General features: G+C 41.6%; 1 protein-coding gene across 1 annotated transcript; it reads right to left on the bottom strand.

The window, feature by feature from the left end:
- Positions 1-1,366: 1,366 nt before the first annotated feature.
- On the bottom strand, positions 1,367-18,045 carry Tm4sf4 (transmembrane 4 L six family member 4). Its single transcript, XM_021197046.2, has 5 exons — positions 17,682-18,045; positions 16,931-17,020; positions 9,138-9,274; positions 5,243-5,432; positions 1,367-1,989 (listed from the first exon to the last, which is right to left on the bottom strand). The coding sequence occupies exons 1-5, from the start codon at positions 17,853-17,855 to the stop codon at positions 1,972-1,974; spliced, it is 609 nt and encodes a 202-aa protein (XP_021052705.1). The 5' UTR covers positions 17,856-18,045; the 3' UTR covers positions 1,367-1,971.
- Between the last annotated feature and the right edge of the window lie 567 nt (positions 18,046-18,612).

The following is an 18,612-nucleotide window of genomic DNA, read 5'->3' as shown; positions in this document are numbered from 1 at the left end:
GGAGCTCCTGGGAGCTTTAATAAGGGCTGCTTACACTTTCTCCTGGTTGACAGGCTCTCACAGAAGACAATGGTGGCACGACATGGCTGCTCCCAGCATGGCCTTGATGTTCAGATGGTGAAGGTTAGTTAGGGCTTGGGGACATGTAATTCTAGAATATTTCCTGGGTAAATTTCATAACCAGACACATTACAGAACCAATGGTCTAAACTGAGTTGAAGTATGGTGTGTGTGTTTGTGTGTGTGTGTGTGTGTGTGTGTGTGTTAAACTTTCCCAGAAGATCCCAAGGGGCCATCTGCTTAGACAAATTGGCCATAATTCTGCTGCCAACCTAATTTCACGTCTTAGATATCACCACTCACCTTACAGAGTTCACGGCAATACTACAATGAGGGAAAGACCATAGCATGTGGCACTTTGCATCCTTAGTGCCTGACTTTTGGGGTGACCAACACACAATAGGTGGTAGGCATGAGGACCAAGTGTTGAGTGCACCTAATCATCATGGTGCAGTTTACCTGACCGGTAGCTCTAGAAGTGAGTCTGGATGGTGTTTCCCTCTGAGCGCCTCTGTAGTGTTTGCATGTTACATTGACCATGCTGAGAACCTGTTCCATACTTGGTAACTTCAAAGTACCTCAGCTAAATGTATTTCAATCCTCCTTTTACAGGCGGGGAAACGGCCTGTAAAAGTGACTTACAAATTCACTCTCAGGCTCCTCTAAGCTGGTGTGTTGTAGAAGTGATATTTGAAGCCAAATGAATTTTGATTTTTACATTAGTGTCTGACCAATAAAACCAAAGCTAACCTATCATCACAGTATGTGGAATTAGCGTGAGCTCTTAATCTTGCCAGTAGACTGAAAAATTATTATCCAAGCCAGCTACATATGACTTTTTAATGCTTGTTGGCCAGGCACGATGGCACATGCTTGTAATGCCCACATGCTTGTAATGCCCACATGCTTGTAATGCCCACATGCTTGTAATGCCCACATGCTTGTAATGCCCACACGCTTGTAATGCCCACATGCTTGTAATGCCCACATGCTTGTGATGCCCACACTGAGGAGGTAGTTGTGGGAAGGTCACGGTTTCTAGAGCAGCTTGGATTCTATAGCAAATCTAAAAAAAAAAAAAAAAAAAAACCAAAACCCAAAAAAACAAAAAAACAAAAACCAACCAACCAAAAAAAACCACCCCCCAAACCAAAAGAAACTCACAAAACCCAAAACGAATCAACCAACAATACAAACAAAACTGAAAAATAAAATACCAATAAAAAGCAAAAAGGAATGCATTTATAAAAAGAAAAAGGACAATTCATTCTCTCTCTCTCACACACACACACATGCACTTTTATTATTTTAATTCTGAATTTAATTAATTTAATATACATGTGGGAACCCTGGCAAATTATGACAGGCTTATAAAACTAGTTACAAGTAGTTCAGACATGTTCGTCAAAACAGGTTTCACATAAAAATTATATATAATATAGCAGTCATTCCTTACCTATGCATCCTGAAAAACTGGTTTTCGTTTTAATGTTTTATCCATTTGAGTTATGCAAATATTCCTAAAATATGAACATCTTTATATACAAAGAGACAATGTGGCAGGATAAGTGACCTCGATTATTTTATCTTTTCTTATGGGAAAGAATGAAAAAAAAAATCTGCTTTGAGCTTGTTCTGGAATTCAAGAAAGGACCTAATTTGTAAAGTTAGCTAACTAGTTTTTTATTTGAAAAAAAAACAAAAAAACAAAAAAACAAAACAAAAAAACAAACGCACCAAATTTCTAGATTGCGCTAAGTTGTTTGGAGAGAGGAAAGGATCTCTTGTGCCTCCCAAGCTCTGCCAGAGAGGAACCAGACAGGAATTGGCAACACATGTGGTCAGGGCTGGGTCTGGGGCATGTCTTCCCACTCGCTGTACTGTAGACTTGGAGCAGCTCATCATAACCTGTTAGACTGGTCCATCACCCTAGAGGGTAGGAAAAGAAAATTAATTAAGGTGTCTTTTCTCCAGTTCTCCCCCTGTTCTAGCCCTCCCCTTTCCTGCCTTTTGACTTCTCTCGTCCATTGATGGGTTACCTTCTGATCGCTCTCAACACTTTGATGGCTTAGTTTAATAATTAAATCTGAGGCGTACTTGTTTTCCTTTACAGGCATGGAAGCTTTCTTGTTTTTCTTTTGGATCATTTATTAGTAAACACAACTGTGGTGCAAAGGGTGCTTTGTTGAAAGCCACAGTGAATATACATAGGTCTGAGGCCTTGAAACCCAGCTTAGGTTGCCCTCCTGAGTTTTATATGAGGATTAAACAAATAGAAGCTTCATCTGCCTAGTCTCGTGAGTGCAAAAAATAATCTGTAGCTATTACCCTCTAGTACACATTGAGATAACCTCCCATTTTATAGATAACCAAGTCAGGGCACCTGGCCACTGGTTGGCCACCTACCCAGTTCTCACAGCTAGGATTTTAAGGAATACCCTCATCAATCACTTTTTAAAAGACACCAGGCTCTGAAGGCTCTCAGCTTGACTGAACCAAAGTAGACTTGCACGCCTTCTGCATAAGTGAGGCAACAGGTAGTTGGGACAGCAGGATGCTGAGAAGTCAGCCAACTTGCTTAAGTCACTTGACTAGCAGATGTGGTAGTGGGCTCTTTCCACCCTATGCTTCTGGGGTAGGGATACCCACAAGAAAGGACTCCTTTTGAGATGGCATTTGGAACTGAAATACACAACAATGGAGTTTCACAGTCTACAAATCACTTTCTAAGAGTTCAGAAAGGGAGGGAGAACAAATATTGACGAACCATCGATACAGGTGAGAGAATTGTGTGTCCCTTAAATTTTTCTGTAGATTTGTTTTCAAAATAAGAAAGTTGGAGGGGAGGGTGTGAAAAAAGAAAAGAGAAATGGAATTCTGATGACTCACCCTCTTTGTCAATCCCTCTGTGCCCACATGCTGAAAACCATGAATCTGTCCATTGTCCTTCTATTATCAATGATTTAGTCATTATATCATCAAAGTACAGAGTCTTGGCAAGTTAAATGTAGTGAAGAGACTCATATACTGGCACTTATTTATGGCTATGTTTTTAAACAGACAGAGAGCTTTAGATTTAGTGAACTATTGCTATCTACCTAAGAAGCAAAGAAAATGTACCGTCCAGCTAAAATATCACCGTCAGTTTAGCTGGCTTAGGAGGTATTCATTCATTTTTAATGAACTGTGAGATTTAAATGCTCAACATTCTTACAGATTTATTTATTTTTGTTTTATGCATATGGATATTTTGCCTGCATGTATATATGTGTACTACTTTTGTGCTTAGTGCTGGAGAGGCCAAAGAAAGACATCAGATCCCTTGTAACTGGATTTTCAGATTGTTGTATGCTACCATGTGGATCAAACCTGGGTTCTCTTGAAGAGCAGCCAGTGTGAACCACTGAGTCATCTATCTATCTGTCTATCTATCTATCTATCTATCTATCTATCTATCTATCTATCTATCATCTATCCTCCAAATGCTCAATATTCTTAATTGCTATCATAAAAAATACTGTGTTGGCTGATAACTGGTAATTGTCCTTTCTAATTGTTTAAAGATTAAAAAAAAAAAAAAAAAAGACCAAGTGTGGTGGTACACGCCTTTAATCCCAAGCTCAGGAGGCAGAGGCAATTTTCTTCTTCCATCATGGGTTCTGAGAATTGCACCCAGACTTGCATTTAAAAACATGTTTTTGTTTATTAAATCTTTACAATTTTGTTCATGTGTGCATGTGTGTGTGTGTGTGTGTGTGTGTGTGTGTGTGCATTGCTTGAGGGGAGATGACTTAACACCTTGGAGAGTTGGTTGTCTCCTTTCTCTAGGTGGGTCCTGTGGACTGAACTCAGGTTGACAGTTTTAGTAGCCAGTGTCTTTACCCACTGAACCCTCTTGCAGTACAGATGTTTTTATATTTTCAAAGCAATATATGAGTACTAACTTTTGTAATACTATAATTTAGAAGGAAAGAAAAAGGTAAGTCTTGATTTAAAATAATTCTGACGGCACTTTTCATTGGATTTTTTTCTTTTCCTAGGTATAATTTTATTTTTGCATTGTACATTATTTAATACGTAAGTTTCATATACTGTTTTCAAATGACCTCCCCCAACACACTCACCTGTGGTGCTGCTAACGGAGACTCGTGTATGATAGGAAAATGCTTTATTAATGGACTAGTCTATTCTATCAAGACCCTTAGACTAGTGTTTTCAATATTATTATAGTTTTAGTGAGAATATTTTTTCACACTTGGCGAATAAAGATAATTTTAAAAGACTGGAAGGATATATAAGAAAATTCACAGCTTTATACAGTGAGAACCTGGGAGAGTGTGAGAGAGTAGAAGGGAGGGAGCGAGGCTTTCCAGGTCGTCATTTATTTTTGTGTATGTGTCTTCACACATATTTTCATATATATGTATATATACTATACATACATACATACATTCATACATATATATTGCTTATTTGAAATGTAAAAAGAATGTTACTATTTTAGTCATGTCTCAATATATTTATAATAAATGCGTGGGGATATATAATTGTTCCATCTAATTTGGTTATATGTTTAAATAACTTGACTGTTTTATTATCTATATATCTATATTATCTATATTTTATTTTTTATATTTTGTTATTGATATTTTATCATAGAATTTCGAAAGTCTTCTCGACTAAATTCCCTTTTTCTCTTCTTGTATCAGAAATTGTTTAGGGTCTGCATTGATCCTCTTCACTGCAGAAAGTGAGAGTTTGAGGCCAGATGGGAACACGCCCACCTGGCAAAAACTTCCTCAAAGCCCTTTTGTAAATGTTGAATGCACACACACACACACACACACCACACACACACACACACACACACACACACACACACACACGGGGGGGGGAGGAGAAGAGCAAGACAGAGGGAGAGAGAGGGAGAGAGAAGAAGAGANAAGACAGAGGGAGAGAGAGGGAGAGAGAAGAAGAGAGAGCTAGGTGTGAGTGTAGGGAGTATGGTCACTACGCATGCAATAATATTGTTCACTACATGTGCTGTCTGTATGAGCTGGCAGGAACCACAGCGTGGCTAGTTTGGTCCCAGGCAGCCATACTCACTACCCCTCATTACATGGAGACGGTGGCCTAACTTGCCCTCCTTTGCTCTGAGAAGAAACAGTGGAATCCAACTTACCCCACAGCAGCCACAGCACCGGCAGTCTCCACAGAGAGTTCCCAGGAGGCCATTGATCACCTGGATGGCACAGAGAATCATCTGGATCCCTCCGATGACCAGCAGAATGGAGAAGAGGGTGAGATTCCAGGGGACCACATCACGGGGCTCTTCACACTCGCTCCACAAGGCTTGGTCTTTAAGATAATCGCTACAGGTGACAGAGATGCAGAGAGAAGGGAGACATTTGACAAATGTATGTGATTCCCTAGACTAGAAAGTTGCCATTACTATTTCTCTGTGCAAGATAAGCTCTATGATGAGATACTCTTTAAAAACAATAAAAAGAACCCAAGCAAATCTCATCTTTCATGCAGACACTGTCTTGGACACATCACATTCTTACTCCTTTATTGCTTACAGAAACCAAGGACTCTTTTTCTCCCATTCCACAAACAAGGATGCTGGCACACCATCCTTGTTTGTGGATTATGGGGCCATGGAGGCAAAGGGACTTTAAGTGACTTGTCTCAGTCACAAACTACTAAATGACAGAGCAATGTTTGTGAGCTGGCTAAGAGGATAAATAAGCACACACACATTCATAAAGAAGCAGAAAACGAAGCTGCAACAGGTATGCACTGCATCCATGTTGATGGCCTTCATCCTTGGTAGTAGTATTATTAAAGACCAACTCTATTGTCACAAATTATCAAGTGGTCATCCAAAGCTATGGAAAATAGACCACGCCACATAACTAAAAGGAAGCATCTAATCCAGGTGTGATGGCTCACAGCTGTAATCTCAGCACTCAGGAGCTGGAAGCAAGATGCCTTGAGTTTGAGGCAAATCCCAAGCTATGGTGTGATAGCCTGTCTCAACAAACAAAACACCCACCCCAAAACAAACAAAAACAAAGCATCTCAGTGGGTAGTGTGCTTGCCTGGCATGCACAAGGCCCTGAGTGTTATCCGCTACACAGCGTAAACGAGATGAGGTGGTACATAATTATAATTCTAGAATTAAGGAGGTGGGGGTAGGATCAGACATTCAAGCTCCTCCTTGGCTATATCATTAGCTAAAACAAGAAGACCCAACTCAACAAATAACACAAACTGGGGACATGGAGAGACTGTTCAGTGGCTGCTCTGGCTGCCCACCCAGAGATCCCGGTTCAATTCCTGGCACCTACATGGGATCTTACAGCCATGTACCGTTTTAGGGAGCTGGTGCTCTCCTCTGGTCTCCTCAGGCACCAGGCACATGGTGTACAGCCATACAAACGGGGAAAATAATCGTACAAATAAAACAAAAGCAAAGTATAAGAAAAAATAGGAATTTAAGAGACAGCTCCATAATTAAGAGTTTGTACTGCTCTTGTAGAGGATGCAAACTTGACTGGCTTATACCTACTTGTGATCTCAAGCTATATGAGATTTGATGTCTTCTGGCCTCCATATGTTCCTGACACTTCTACAACTTGCACACGCATACACACACTTCAAAATGAAAAATAAATCTTAAAAAAAAAAAAAAGGACTGGAACCTAACCAAATTTTAAATGTAATTCAAGTTTTTGCTAGCATACAGGAATTCCACACAAGAAAAGACTTAAATTTCTGTATAGGAAGAGCTTGTGGCAGTCTAAAGGTGGGGCATTTTGAGGGAGAAGTAGTGGGCAGGAGTTGTGGCGTCACACAGGGCTTCCTGCTTCCAAGCTGGGTTATTGGTCAGACTTAAACCAGCCTGGGGCACATGAAGTTCTGTCTAAGAAAGAAAATAGAAAGTAAAGCAGAAGTGTCTCCTAATGGCTCTACTCTAGGATGTGCCTCTAATATGAATATTGTGGCATATAAAATTTATTCTTTGTTCCTTTAATATCAATCACCATCAGCAAACATTTCCGAGAAAAATCAGTGCTACACTCCTCAGCACCGAAAGACTGTGGGTTTTATGGTCCAAGCTGGAATCTCGGGAGCCCCCTTGGTAACATATGCCTTTCCTCCTCACTCCTAATCCTGGGGAGTTTCTTTGTCTACACTGAACAGACATGGGAGAATTCTGGAATCTTGTTCCTTCCAATCAGGTTGATGCTGTGCTGTTTTCATTATGAAACTGTCACCTGACACTGCTGATGAATGAGTTGCCCGTCACTGCGAGGAACAGATGAAGTGACATAGAATGAGGACACTCATGAGAGTAATGCACCGGAAGCAGAGGGGGATGGTGAGAAGAGGCCACATGGGAAGCGTCAATACACAGGGCTCTGAAACACGCTCGTTGCTTTTACCTTAGTCAACGCTCTGCTGTTATCTACAGGGCAATGGTCACTCTCCAGACTGTGGTCACTGATTCCATTCTACCAGAAGCAGGGTGTGAATTGATCTATTCTAGGGGCGGGTGAGAGGTCTACCAGGTCAGAACCACTGGGTTGTTGTATTGCTTTGGAGTAGTACTTTGCCCCCGTTGCGTTTCTGTTTCTCTAGTCTTTGTTTTCCACACAGCCTTTAGGAGGGCAATGCCTTTTTACACAGCAGAGCACCACAGACATCTGTAGTAACACTGATGGAAGCAATAGCAGAAGTGCTCGTCAGAAAGAAGTAATCCACTGCTTTCCTTACTCTTCCCTAGGGGAGAGACTGAGCTATTGACAAAATACCTCAAGAGAAAGCTCAGCCCGCTGGTGTCTGAATGCTACATTCCTCAACCCAACCCCACAGTCACGGAGTCTCAACAGTTCTCTGAAAGACATGGGGGTTTTCCACAGTAAAAGAAATATTTTGTCGTGTGATGTGAAGATGACAGCAGACCCCTTCTTGGTTAGTTGTGAGAATAAGGTTGAGGTACTTGATGCCAGTGAACACACACCAAGGCCATCAGATATGAGCCAGTGCCTCCCACCTCCCTAGCTGAAGATAATTCTTGAAGTTTCTAAGGATTTCGCTGCAAAGGAACAAAGAGGAGGCTCCGTTAATACAGCTTTCTCTCTGCATGCTCAGGTTCCACACATGTAAGTTTGGTCATAAGCAGCTGATAAAATGGCAACTGTAATGAACATGTCATTGTTCTCTAAGCAAAACAGTGTATCAATTGTTTGCATTGCATTTACATTGCATCAAGGATTATAAGCAATATGCAAATGCTGTGCTAGCCTGTGCAAGGCTAAAGTTATTGGGTATAAATAACTATAGATGTCCTGGAGCCTCAGTAGATGATGAAGGACAACTGTTTATTGATATACTATGAGGTTTTTTTCCCCAATGGGCCCATTCTCTATGTGATACAATATCCAAGGACCATACTTCCTGTCTCCCAATGATAATCAGTCACTGTGTGAAAGAGAGGGTCTGAGATAATGAACAAGTGAGAAACAGTCCAAGCTTCTCAGGGGATAGAGTATAGTTATCTAACAGCACATCGACTGAAATGGAAATGTTCTATCTGTTTGCTATTCACCTCAGCAGCTACAAGCCACAAGCAGCTAGTGAGAACCTGAAATATGGCTAGAATTGTGGAACTCAATTCACTAGTGCAGAATTAATCTATTCTGCTGGGACTATCACTACAGTGACTGCGTAGTAGGCAGATTTTGCTTATGCTATTGGAGACCAACTATCTAAAGCATTTAGTTGTTCTGACTTCTAGTCCTAGCTACACTCCTTGAGGACAAAAATATTTAATACAACTTGCTAGTGTTTGGATGTGACATGCGACACAATTTTTCTCCTGACAACTGAGGCATCCTCTTCTAGTTACATACATCTCTTGTGTTTGTCAAAAGGACAATCAGAAGTGAAAAAACTATGCAACTGGTCTTAACCGCACAGCCAGCTTTGCCTTGAGGGGGGTGACATGCTGAGAGTACATGGTAAAGAGGCTGTCACGCCATTATGATCATTGCCCAGTGGAGCCTTACCCGTCGTGGAAGGGGTATCCCCATGTACCATTGGCCATGAAGCATTTAGGACCCTTGTTGATGGAAACAGCTGAGACGACAAATGAGTAGCCAGCTCCCAAGAAACCAATCACAGCAAACAATGTGGAGGTGAACATCTGAAAGAAGAGAGACAACATAGTTCTTAGGCCAGGCAGAGATTAATTATGCCCAGTTATGCCATTCAGCATACCTGCCTGGCCTGACGCTGAACATGATGGCCAAAGGGTAGGAGCCATTTGCTATTACAAGGGAGCCTTCTAGCTCTGTAAGGGTGAAGCTTTGTGTCCTGTGTTCCCCTTTTTACTTCATTCTCATTTTTTGCTCATTCATTGATTGAGAAATGCCACACTCTCTGGTACACAATGGTATACTTGTAATTTGTGCTTTTGGAGACAGAGGCAAGAGAATCAGAAATTCAAGGTCATTCTGGGCTATCTGTTAAATTTAAACCAGCCTAGGACACATGAGACCCTATCTAGAAAATAGCAGGATGAATGTTATTTTAAGAGCGTGTTCATTTGTAATTTTCTTTCTTTTTATAAATTTTTTTTCAAGATTTATTTATTATATGTAAGTACAGTGTAGCTGTCTTCAGACACTCCAGAAGAGGGCGTCAGATCTCATTGCGGATGGTTGTGAGCCACCATGTGGTTGCTGGGAATTGAACTCAGGACCTTTGGAAGAACAGTCAATGCTCTTAACCTCTGAGCCATCTCTCCAGCCCCCAAATTTTTTTTAAAAGATTTATTTTATTTATTATATGTAAGTACACTATAGCTGTCTTCAGACACCAGAAGAGGGAATCAGGTCTTGTTACAGATGANTGTGAGCCACCATGTGGTTGCTTGGATTTGAACTCAGGACCTCTGGTAGAGTCAGTGCTCAACCTCTGAGCCATCTAGGGGAATGGCAAGGAGTGAGTATAGATGTAAGCATCCACATTTAGGCAAGTGAGAAATCAGGTTAACAAAAACCACCAACAAGGAAATAGTGTTCCCTTTGTCAGAATGTAACCGTATAGATTAGTTTTCTGTAGTCACACTTGGCTATGATATTCAATAATCTTTATCTAGGTTGTTTGAAATTTTTGGTAGTAAAAGGTTTTAAAATTCATGGATCTGGTGTTCACTGAATTTATGGCAATAAATTCCTCTCTCAAGAAAGAAGGGAATGTGATAGATAGAGGAATGTAGTCGTTCTTAAGTGAATAAACCCTGCTTTATATCACTATCTGATGTATCTGGAAACATGGGGCCCTAGGTTACAGGCTCAGAAAGCTACAGGTGGCATGTTATACTTTTGAGTTCCAGTTTGAAATACCCCACTGTAAAATGAATAAAACCAGCACTTTAATTTTCACAATCCTACAGAATAGGTGAATCACATAAAGGAAGGTGCAATATGTTGCTATAATTTATATCACACAAAAATGTCTTTAAAAGTTGGTACGTGTACTGTAACTATCAATAAATATATGATATTTTTAATTTTTTTATTGTTTTGATATAGGGTCTTACTATGTAGACCAGGCTGGTCTAGAACTCACAGAGATCCACCTGCATCTGCCTCCCTCAAGTGCTAGATTAAAGGTCTGTGCCACCATGCCTAGCCAGAGATGATCTGACCTAAACCCATATGGGTAGAGTCCCATTTATCATAAATTTTTATGCTAAAACTTCTTTTATTAAAATGGAATTTACTGAGATCAAATCGATTATGTTAGGGTAGTCACTCCCAAACTGATAATATTTAAAGTGGATAGTCTTGGGACTTGGGACAGCTTCCAAATGTCACCACCTCTTGAGAGCAGCACTGCCCGCCAGATTTTGGAGTCCGGCATGGGAACACTCACCTGGCATTTGTACTGCAGGATTCTTTATCTCCCTGAAAGCAATAAATAGAAAAGAGGAACACTAATGCTCACATGACCACAAACCGGTATGAGCTACAGGTGCAGGACCTGGATGTAAATCCTGGCTCCTCCCACCTGACCTCGAGAAGTTAAACATTCTTTCTCATTTCCTCTTCTGTATAATGAGGTTCAATTATAATTAATAATTATAATAAAAAATAATTAATGAGTAAAAGAACCTATTAAGTAGTGACGGGTAACCCCTCTAGAGGAGCCAGATATCCCTCAGGGTTAAAGTAGTGTGAGCTACTAAATAGTGCCCAGCATACCATCTACTGACAAGCACCAGGGATCTTTTGTGCTTATTTTAGGAAAATTTCTGTGACACTATAACACACTCAATATGTTAGTATTAGTACACAATAATTTATTATTATTGTTCGATAATATTTTAACTGTTGTACCCTCACCTTCCTTTCTACAAATACAAAATGCAAAAATCTAGGGAGAAAAGCAAAAGTATACAGATTTCTTTTGAGATGCTCATTCCAGAAACCCATTCTGCAGCCAAATGCTCTACTGCTGAGCTACTCCCCCCCACCCCCGATCACATTTTATCCACATTACTAAACATGCATGTCCACATTGTGTGCTGTCAAAGCTTTCCTTGAAACAGATGATAAGAAACTTCTGGAATCCAATGCCTTTTAAGTCACCCTGCCAACTTTATGACTCCCCCTAACCCAAATCAGGGTCCAGTGATAATTGTGCCCAGATCTGTCATTACTCAGACTGTATCTTTGGCGATTTATTCTATGCTGATATTGGACAGAACACATGGGAAGGACAACGGAGCTGGAAGGGGAGGCAAGGTGTGTAGCCTGGGGGTGTAGTATTCACAGTGTGGGGCAATGGCAATGTGTTAGGGATTTACCTCTGGTGGGCACAGCCCTTCCTACTTGACAATCATTCTAAGAGACCTATAGAGGCTACCTGAAGTTAGTTCTCTCCTTCTTCTTCCTTCCTTCCCAATCCTAGTCTCTGGAACACTGGGATTACAGTGTACAGCAAGCTCAACTGGTTTTCTCTGAAAACTGTAGTATCTTGCATTTTTTGCTTTGGCTTTGCTTGAGAAAGCTATGGGGACTACAATCAGAAACGTAATGTACAGACTGGCATTCCTCACTTGTAAAATGAGGACTTCATTGTGTAACTCAAAGGGACTTTTGTGAGGATTGAACCTGAGAAAGCCTAGAAATTTCCAGACACCTCTCCTTGTACTCCTTGCTGTAGTCAGCTGGCAAGCATTTATCTAGAGTTTGTATGTCCCTGATACCAGCACACTTGCCTGAGACTTCTCTTCCTTCTCCTTACAATAATGTTGTGACCCCTTCTTCTGATTCTGGTAAGGTCTTTCCACTGTTGTCATTACCAGAACCCATATTACAGCAGGGGGATTTGCTTTTCTATTTTGTTTTGCCTTAGTTTCAAATATTTGGTATGCTGGGGTTTAAACATAATGGCCTATACATGGTATGCAAGCATTTCACTACTGTGTGTCCTTCCTATCCAAAGAAGATGCTTTTTAAAGAGCGAGAACAATGAAGAAATGTAGATCCATACTAAATTCTTATTTCATGATAATGCATCCTTTTAAAAGCATTGCCTTTTTTAAAAAAAATTTACTCTAATTTTTTTACTTCTTTACTTTACATCTCATTCACTTCCCCCCTCCTGGTCACCCCCTCCCACAATCCTTCCCCCACTCCCTCCACTTCTCCTCTGAATGGGTAGGACCCCTTGGGTATCTCCCTATTCTCACAAATCAAGTGTCCGCTAGGCTAGGCTCTTCCTCTCCCACTGAGGCCAGACAAGGCAGCCCATCTAGAAGAACATATCCACAGACAGGCAACAGCTTTTGGGATAGCCCTTGTTCCAGTTGTTCGGGACCCACATGAAGACCAAGCTGCATATCAGCTATCTGTGTGTGTGTGTGTGGGGGTCTAGGTTCAGCTTGTGAATGTTCTTTGGTTGGTATTCAGATTCTGAGAACCCCAAGAGTCCAGGTTGGTTGACTCTGTTGGTCTTCCTGTGGAGTCCCTATCCCCTTCAGAGTCTGCAATCCTCCCTCCCCTCCTATTCTCCCATAATGCCTTTCTTAAATTTCCTTCAATCTGGCTGCCCCTGTAAGGAATAAAGAGCTAGATATTCTGGATCTGCCTGTAGAGAGCGGTGGTTAGCTGAGTACAAGAAGTGTTCATTCACTTAACTGCACAGAGTTGCCTTATAATGATGACACCAAGATCTTTCTTCAAAATGTCAACCACATTGCCCTGCCTGGGGTGGGGATGTAGGGATTTATTACTTGGTGTCTGCCTTGCCCCCAGCAGTCTCATCAATCTACTTTCCATCCCATTATTAAAGACACTTAACTCTGAGTCAAGTCCAAGGTTTCTAAACGGCCCTTTCCTAAAATGAACGAGTTGATAAAATTAATTAGTTGTCTCACTGGGCCCTGGGTGATGAACATTTCTCAAAGATTCAAGAGAGTACAGGGGGCAGTGACCAAACAGACAAGGCATGGGAAAAAGAGCTGGTGACCTAAAAACAAACGCAGGTCAGGGCTTCAAAGGCCACCCTGAAAGGTACATGTTCTTCCTCTTTTCCTGGCTCATTGCAGCCTTATTAATCTGAGAGTTCAGACCTTTGGGCTGAATGAGTCTAAGCCTCTCTCCCTCCCTCTCACAGGGGCCTGCTGGGGGTTAGATGTGTGTGTGTGTGTGTGTGTATGTGTGTGTGCATGCATGTGTGTGTGTGTATGTGTGTGTGCATGCATGTGTGTGTGTGTATGTGTGTGTGCATGCATGTGTGTGTGTGTATGTGTGTGCATGCGTGTGTGTGTGTGAGAGAGAGAGAGAGACAGAGACACACAGAGAGAGACAGAGAGAGACAGAGAGACAGAGAGAGACAGAGAGAGACAGAGAGACAGAGAGAGACAGAGAGACAGAGAGAGACACACACACAGACACAGAAAGACAGAGACAGAGACCATCGAATTCATTTTCTCAGGCTTCACAATGAAACTGTGAAGTGGATGGTTGCAAGGATGTTTACAGTTCACAGGTTCATGTTATCTCCACAAGGCTCCTGCCTTCCGATTCCTGCTTTTTTATTATTGAAGGACAAGAATGGTGGACCAAGCTCAGTTAACATTTTGGAACATGTTCTAGAAAAACATAACAATGCCACTGGGGGTGGGGGAGACTGCCACTCTGGCTTCTGCTGTGTTTGCTCACAAATCATTCTACTGGCAGAGTTTCTCAGAGCTCCACAGATAACTGGGGCAGTGTCCACTTGTAAGGAAATGCCTTGAGCATTTACAAAACTCAGATAGGTACCAGTGTAGTGCTTTAATGATGCAGCTTTCTCTTTCCTCTCTCTCTCTCTCTAACTCTCTCTCTCTCTCTCTCTCTCTCTCTCTCTCTCTCTCTCTCTGTGTGTTTGACAAAAATGTCTATTAACTATCTCACTTGGTGTTCCAGAGCCTCTAAACAACTATAAAGCACGAGCCTTTAACTATGAACATGGTCTTGGAGTGAAATAAGGACACTACCAGGTTCTACAAAGCATCCAGTATGGAATCCTAGAGCTTAGCCATGACAGCACAGGCCATACCAACAAAGCATAGGCCATGGTTGTGCCGGGAGGTCAGCGATTCCAAGTTAACTTCTTATTTGATAAGAAGTAAGGGGGTTGATGAAATGGCTCAGTGGTTCAGAGCACCGATTGCTTTACCGGAGGTCATGAGTTCAAATCCCAGGAGCCACGTGATGGCTCACATCTCTCCACAATGAGAAACAAATGAAGAACCAGAGCAAGGGGAAGGAAAAAAAAAAGGAAAAAAAGCTCCTCTCTTTGTTTGCCAGGCATGGTGGCGCACAGCTTTAATCCCGAGTTTGAGGCCAGCCTGGTCTACAAAGTGGGTTCCAGAACAGCCAGGGCTAAACAGAGAAACCCTGTCTTGAAAAACCAAAAAAAAAAAAAAAAAAAGTAAGACATACATCCTGGAGGCCTCAGGAGCCCTGGTAGATGATACATATTGACCAGACCAAATATTTTACAACATGTTTGTTCAACTGTGCTGGGAACAAATGAATTTCTTGCTGTACTCTGCATTTAAATCTAATGAAATTAAAGTTTTGTATAATACTTTGAACATAGTTTCACTTCTGCCTGTGATTATAGCGAACACAGAAGCAACCCTGCCTCACTACAGGTCTGTTGTGGCCATTGGCCATTATCCCTCTCTCCTCAGGGTCAGAAATGCAAAGACAGATTTTAAAGACAGGTATGGTTTTTATTTATTTTCATCCATATTCCCTAGTTGGTATTGTTTTTCAAATTGTTACCTCCCATTTATCTTCCAAATTGACAAATTATAAATGCTCTGATGGGAAAAAAGATTAATATAGCACCTCTTTTCCTTTAGAGTCAATCTGAAAATATTATCAAGTATATAGAACATTTGATACATAATTATATCAAATGCACCATTGCTACTTCTTACGTTCTTTGCAAATGATGATTTTTGAATGCTGAAATGACTATTTTCAGTACTTAAGATGGTTTTCTAGAAGGTGAATATTCTATGTACGATGTGATGTCACACGAGAAACTACAGTGTACATATAATACACTGTGCACAGCAGCCTTTCATGTGTAAATACCTTTTTTTTTGGATTAAATCAACGAATGTTGGTGAGAAAGAAATGTCAAGGCAGCTCTGCTTCAGGATGGGCAGATAGACTTTCAAGAATTCAATGTGGGCTTGGGAGTCTCCTCAATGGGAACATGAATCCTGGGATGCTGGAGTAGGCGCATCCCTTGCTTTTCATCAAACCCAGGCTCTACCTCCATTGTATTTTTGCCTCATCACATGCCCAAATGCTTGATAGTTTCATTAATTTGTATCACAATTTTGAAAAAAAAAAACAAACCTGAAATTGTTAGCAAACATGAACAGAGTGTCATTAAATGTTACTCATCTAATGTCCCTTGTGTTCCTAGAGCTTTAGGTTGTTCTTCCTTTGTTACAAAGGAAGTTTGAAGGTTTAGAAACAGCAAAGACTTATCCCCATCAAAATAAGGGTTTCTTTCCTTCATAAAATGAAAACAACCGGAGGATAAGTTAAAGAAAACATTCTTTGTTGTTTGGAGACGTGTATCTTTATACCACGGTTTGGCCCATATCTAGGGAATTCTGATATTGCTTATCTTACACTTGGTGTCTTGCCCAGTTGCAGAAATGGGACCTGACCCACATTCCAGCATTCCTCCTGCCCCCCTGGGAACATTAGTACCTCCCTAGCCTCTGCTTCACCAACTAAAAGGTGACGGCCACATGAAAAAGGAGAAGAGACTGAAATCCCAAGGCTGATTCTAAATGGCAGTGGGAAATACAGAGCCTCCATAAAGAGTGACCTCCGCTGTGCTAAGGAAGGGGGCTTAGTTAGCTATTAGGGAGGGGGAGATACCATCTTTTATCCTGCCTCGGTATCCTTCAGTGGTGATGCAATTGAGGGCTGGAAGAAGGATATGACTTGTTCAAGTTCTTATGTCTTCTTAGTGGCAAAGGGAAACCTGTGGCTCCATCTTTGCCTTCCTTCTGGGGCCTCACTCTAGTTTTAAAGCTCTGGCATCTCAGTGTACTTGTAAAAAAAATGTATCTATACCTCTATGAAGGCTGTAGAATATATTTATTCTTTTTATTCTGTACCAGTGAGAATTAGAGCTTAATCCTGTACTCGATGGCCCAGGAGTCTTGGCTGGGGCTGAATACTTGTTTGACACACCCATGCTGCCCAGCACAAGCTGGCTGTGAACCCCAGAGATTCTGCCAGCTGACCCCAGAACGACTCACCGCAAATCGCTTCCCACAGCCCTCATTGCCACAGCATCCGCAGCAGTCGTTGTTCTGCAGGCCCAAGAACACGAGCGCAGGGAAGATCATCTGCCAGCAAGAGAAGCGCTTAGAGGGTCTGGGGTGAAGGAAACTCGCACTTTTTCTTGCCAGTGAAGACCTCAGGTCTCAGGGGCTTAAGAGGGGCAGGCAAGACCTAATAGCCGATGGCTCATGGCAGTTTTGAGTATGGGGATTCCATTTGGTCAACTTCTGTGAGATATTTTAAGAGCTGATAGACTGAGTTTTCATTTACAGGGTGGGTTTAGGGCAAGGATATATTTATACTCAGTGTAAAAAGCAAGCCCTCCACTACTACAAGCTGGAGGTCCCAGGCGTATTGGAAACAAGGAGATGAAGTAAGCTCTGAATGAGAGCTTACAGCTTCTGTGTCCCTTCATTCTAAGTCAATCCATTTGTATAAAGCACTGTGTTCTGTTTTTCGTTCTTATTGCCACGATTGACTCGAGTAAAATAATCAAGTGGCTATTAGCTTGGTTCTCTGGGCTCAAATGTCTTAGGATGACTCCAGCCCAAACTTGGGGATGAACCACTTAGCAAACCAAGCTGTCCTCAGCCGCGAATAGAAAGGGGAAGTATATAGGGCACAACTTTTCATCACATAAAGGTTGTGAGCTTCATAATGGCATCTCCTGCAATAAGAATAGACAAGCATTCGCCTTCATGAGAATGTTAAGGTTTCTCTACTTACCAAGACTCCACTTCCCAATATTCCTCCGAAGTACCAGACCTCATCCGTAAGGTGGGTATTGTCATTCACCACTTTTCCTCCAGGAAAGAACAGCAGGATATTTGCCAGGAGGCCAAACACAGCCAGGGGAATGAGGGTGCCCCCCAGGCACCTGGCACAGCCCCCAGTACACATGCTGGGGGTCACAGGAAAGCACAGAGATCAAAGGCTCCTCACCACCAGCTTCACCGTTCTCCTCAGGGATGGCAGCAGTGCGTTCCAGTGGCTGTACCAGGGTCAATAACAAAAGTGGGACCAAATATCAGAGCTTTTTGAACCTTGGAGACACTTCACTTCTCAACTACGGCAGGCCCTCAGTGGCAATGCGCATTTATATCCCTGACTCTTTTTTTTTTTTTTTTTTTTTTTGCAACCCCATAAATGAGATTACGTTCTGTGCGATCGTTCAATTGTTTTGCCATGGCGACCAATAACCTCTGTTAATAATCCACCAGCACAGACAAGACATTCAAGTTGTTGCAATTGAAGAGAAGGATAGGACAGAGTGCTCAGCACTGCCCCCTTTAATTTCATAATGTCTCTGCCCAAAGAAAGAACTATTCCCTGGGCATTACATACATCACTCATAACCCACTAATATCCTGATTAATGCTATGACTCCCAAACACTAAGTGATCTGCCTGGCTCTTCCTTGGTCTTGCTCACGGAAAGCCTGAAACACAGGCTTATCCAGATGGCCTTGTTTTCCTTAATAGAGAAGCAATTCCACGGAATTATTGGATACTGCTGAATTCAGGCCTGGCGTTTTTTAAAGGATAAAATCAGAAAAGCTATTCGTTTTGCTGCCTGACTGCTGTATTTCTTTATTTGTTTACTCAATTAGGTAATTAAATACCATGTTCTTCCCAGCACGTCATAGGATCAGCAAAAC

This window comes from Mus pahari, chromosome 4 (assembly GCF_900095145.1).
Source record: "Mus pahari chromosome 4, PAHARI_EIJ_v1.1, whole genome shotgun sequence".
Taxonomy (NCBI): Eukaryota; Metazoa; Chordata; class Mammalia; order Rodentia; family Muridae; genus Mus; species Mus pahari.
This window is presented reverse-complemented; position numbering and strand designations above follow the sequence as displayed.

Bases quoted from the DNA above. Each gene is read 5' to 3' on its own strand.
- Tm4sf4 (XM_021197046.2), bottom strand. From the start codon at position 17,855: ATGTGTACTGGGGGCTGTGCCAGGTGCCTGGGGGGCACCCTCATTCCC. The intron at 9,275-16,930 runs GTGAGTCGTTCT...CTCTTCTTTCAG, and splicing joins GCTGTGGGAAGCGATTTGCG to ATGTTCACCTCCACATTGTT. The intron at 5,433-9,137 runs GTAAGGCTCCAC...TGTCACCTGTAG, and splicing joins GGATACCCCTTCCACGACGG to CGATTATCTTAAAGACCAAG.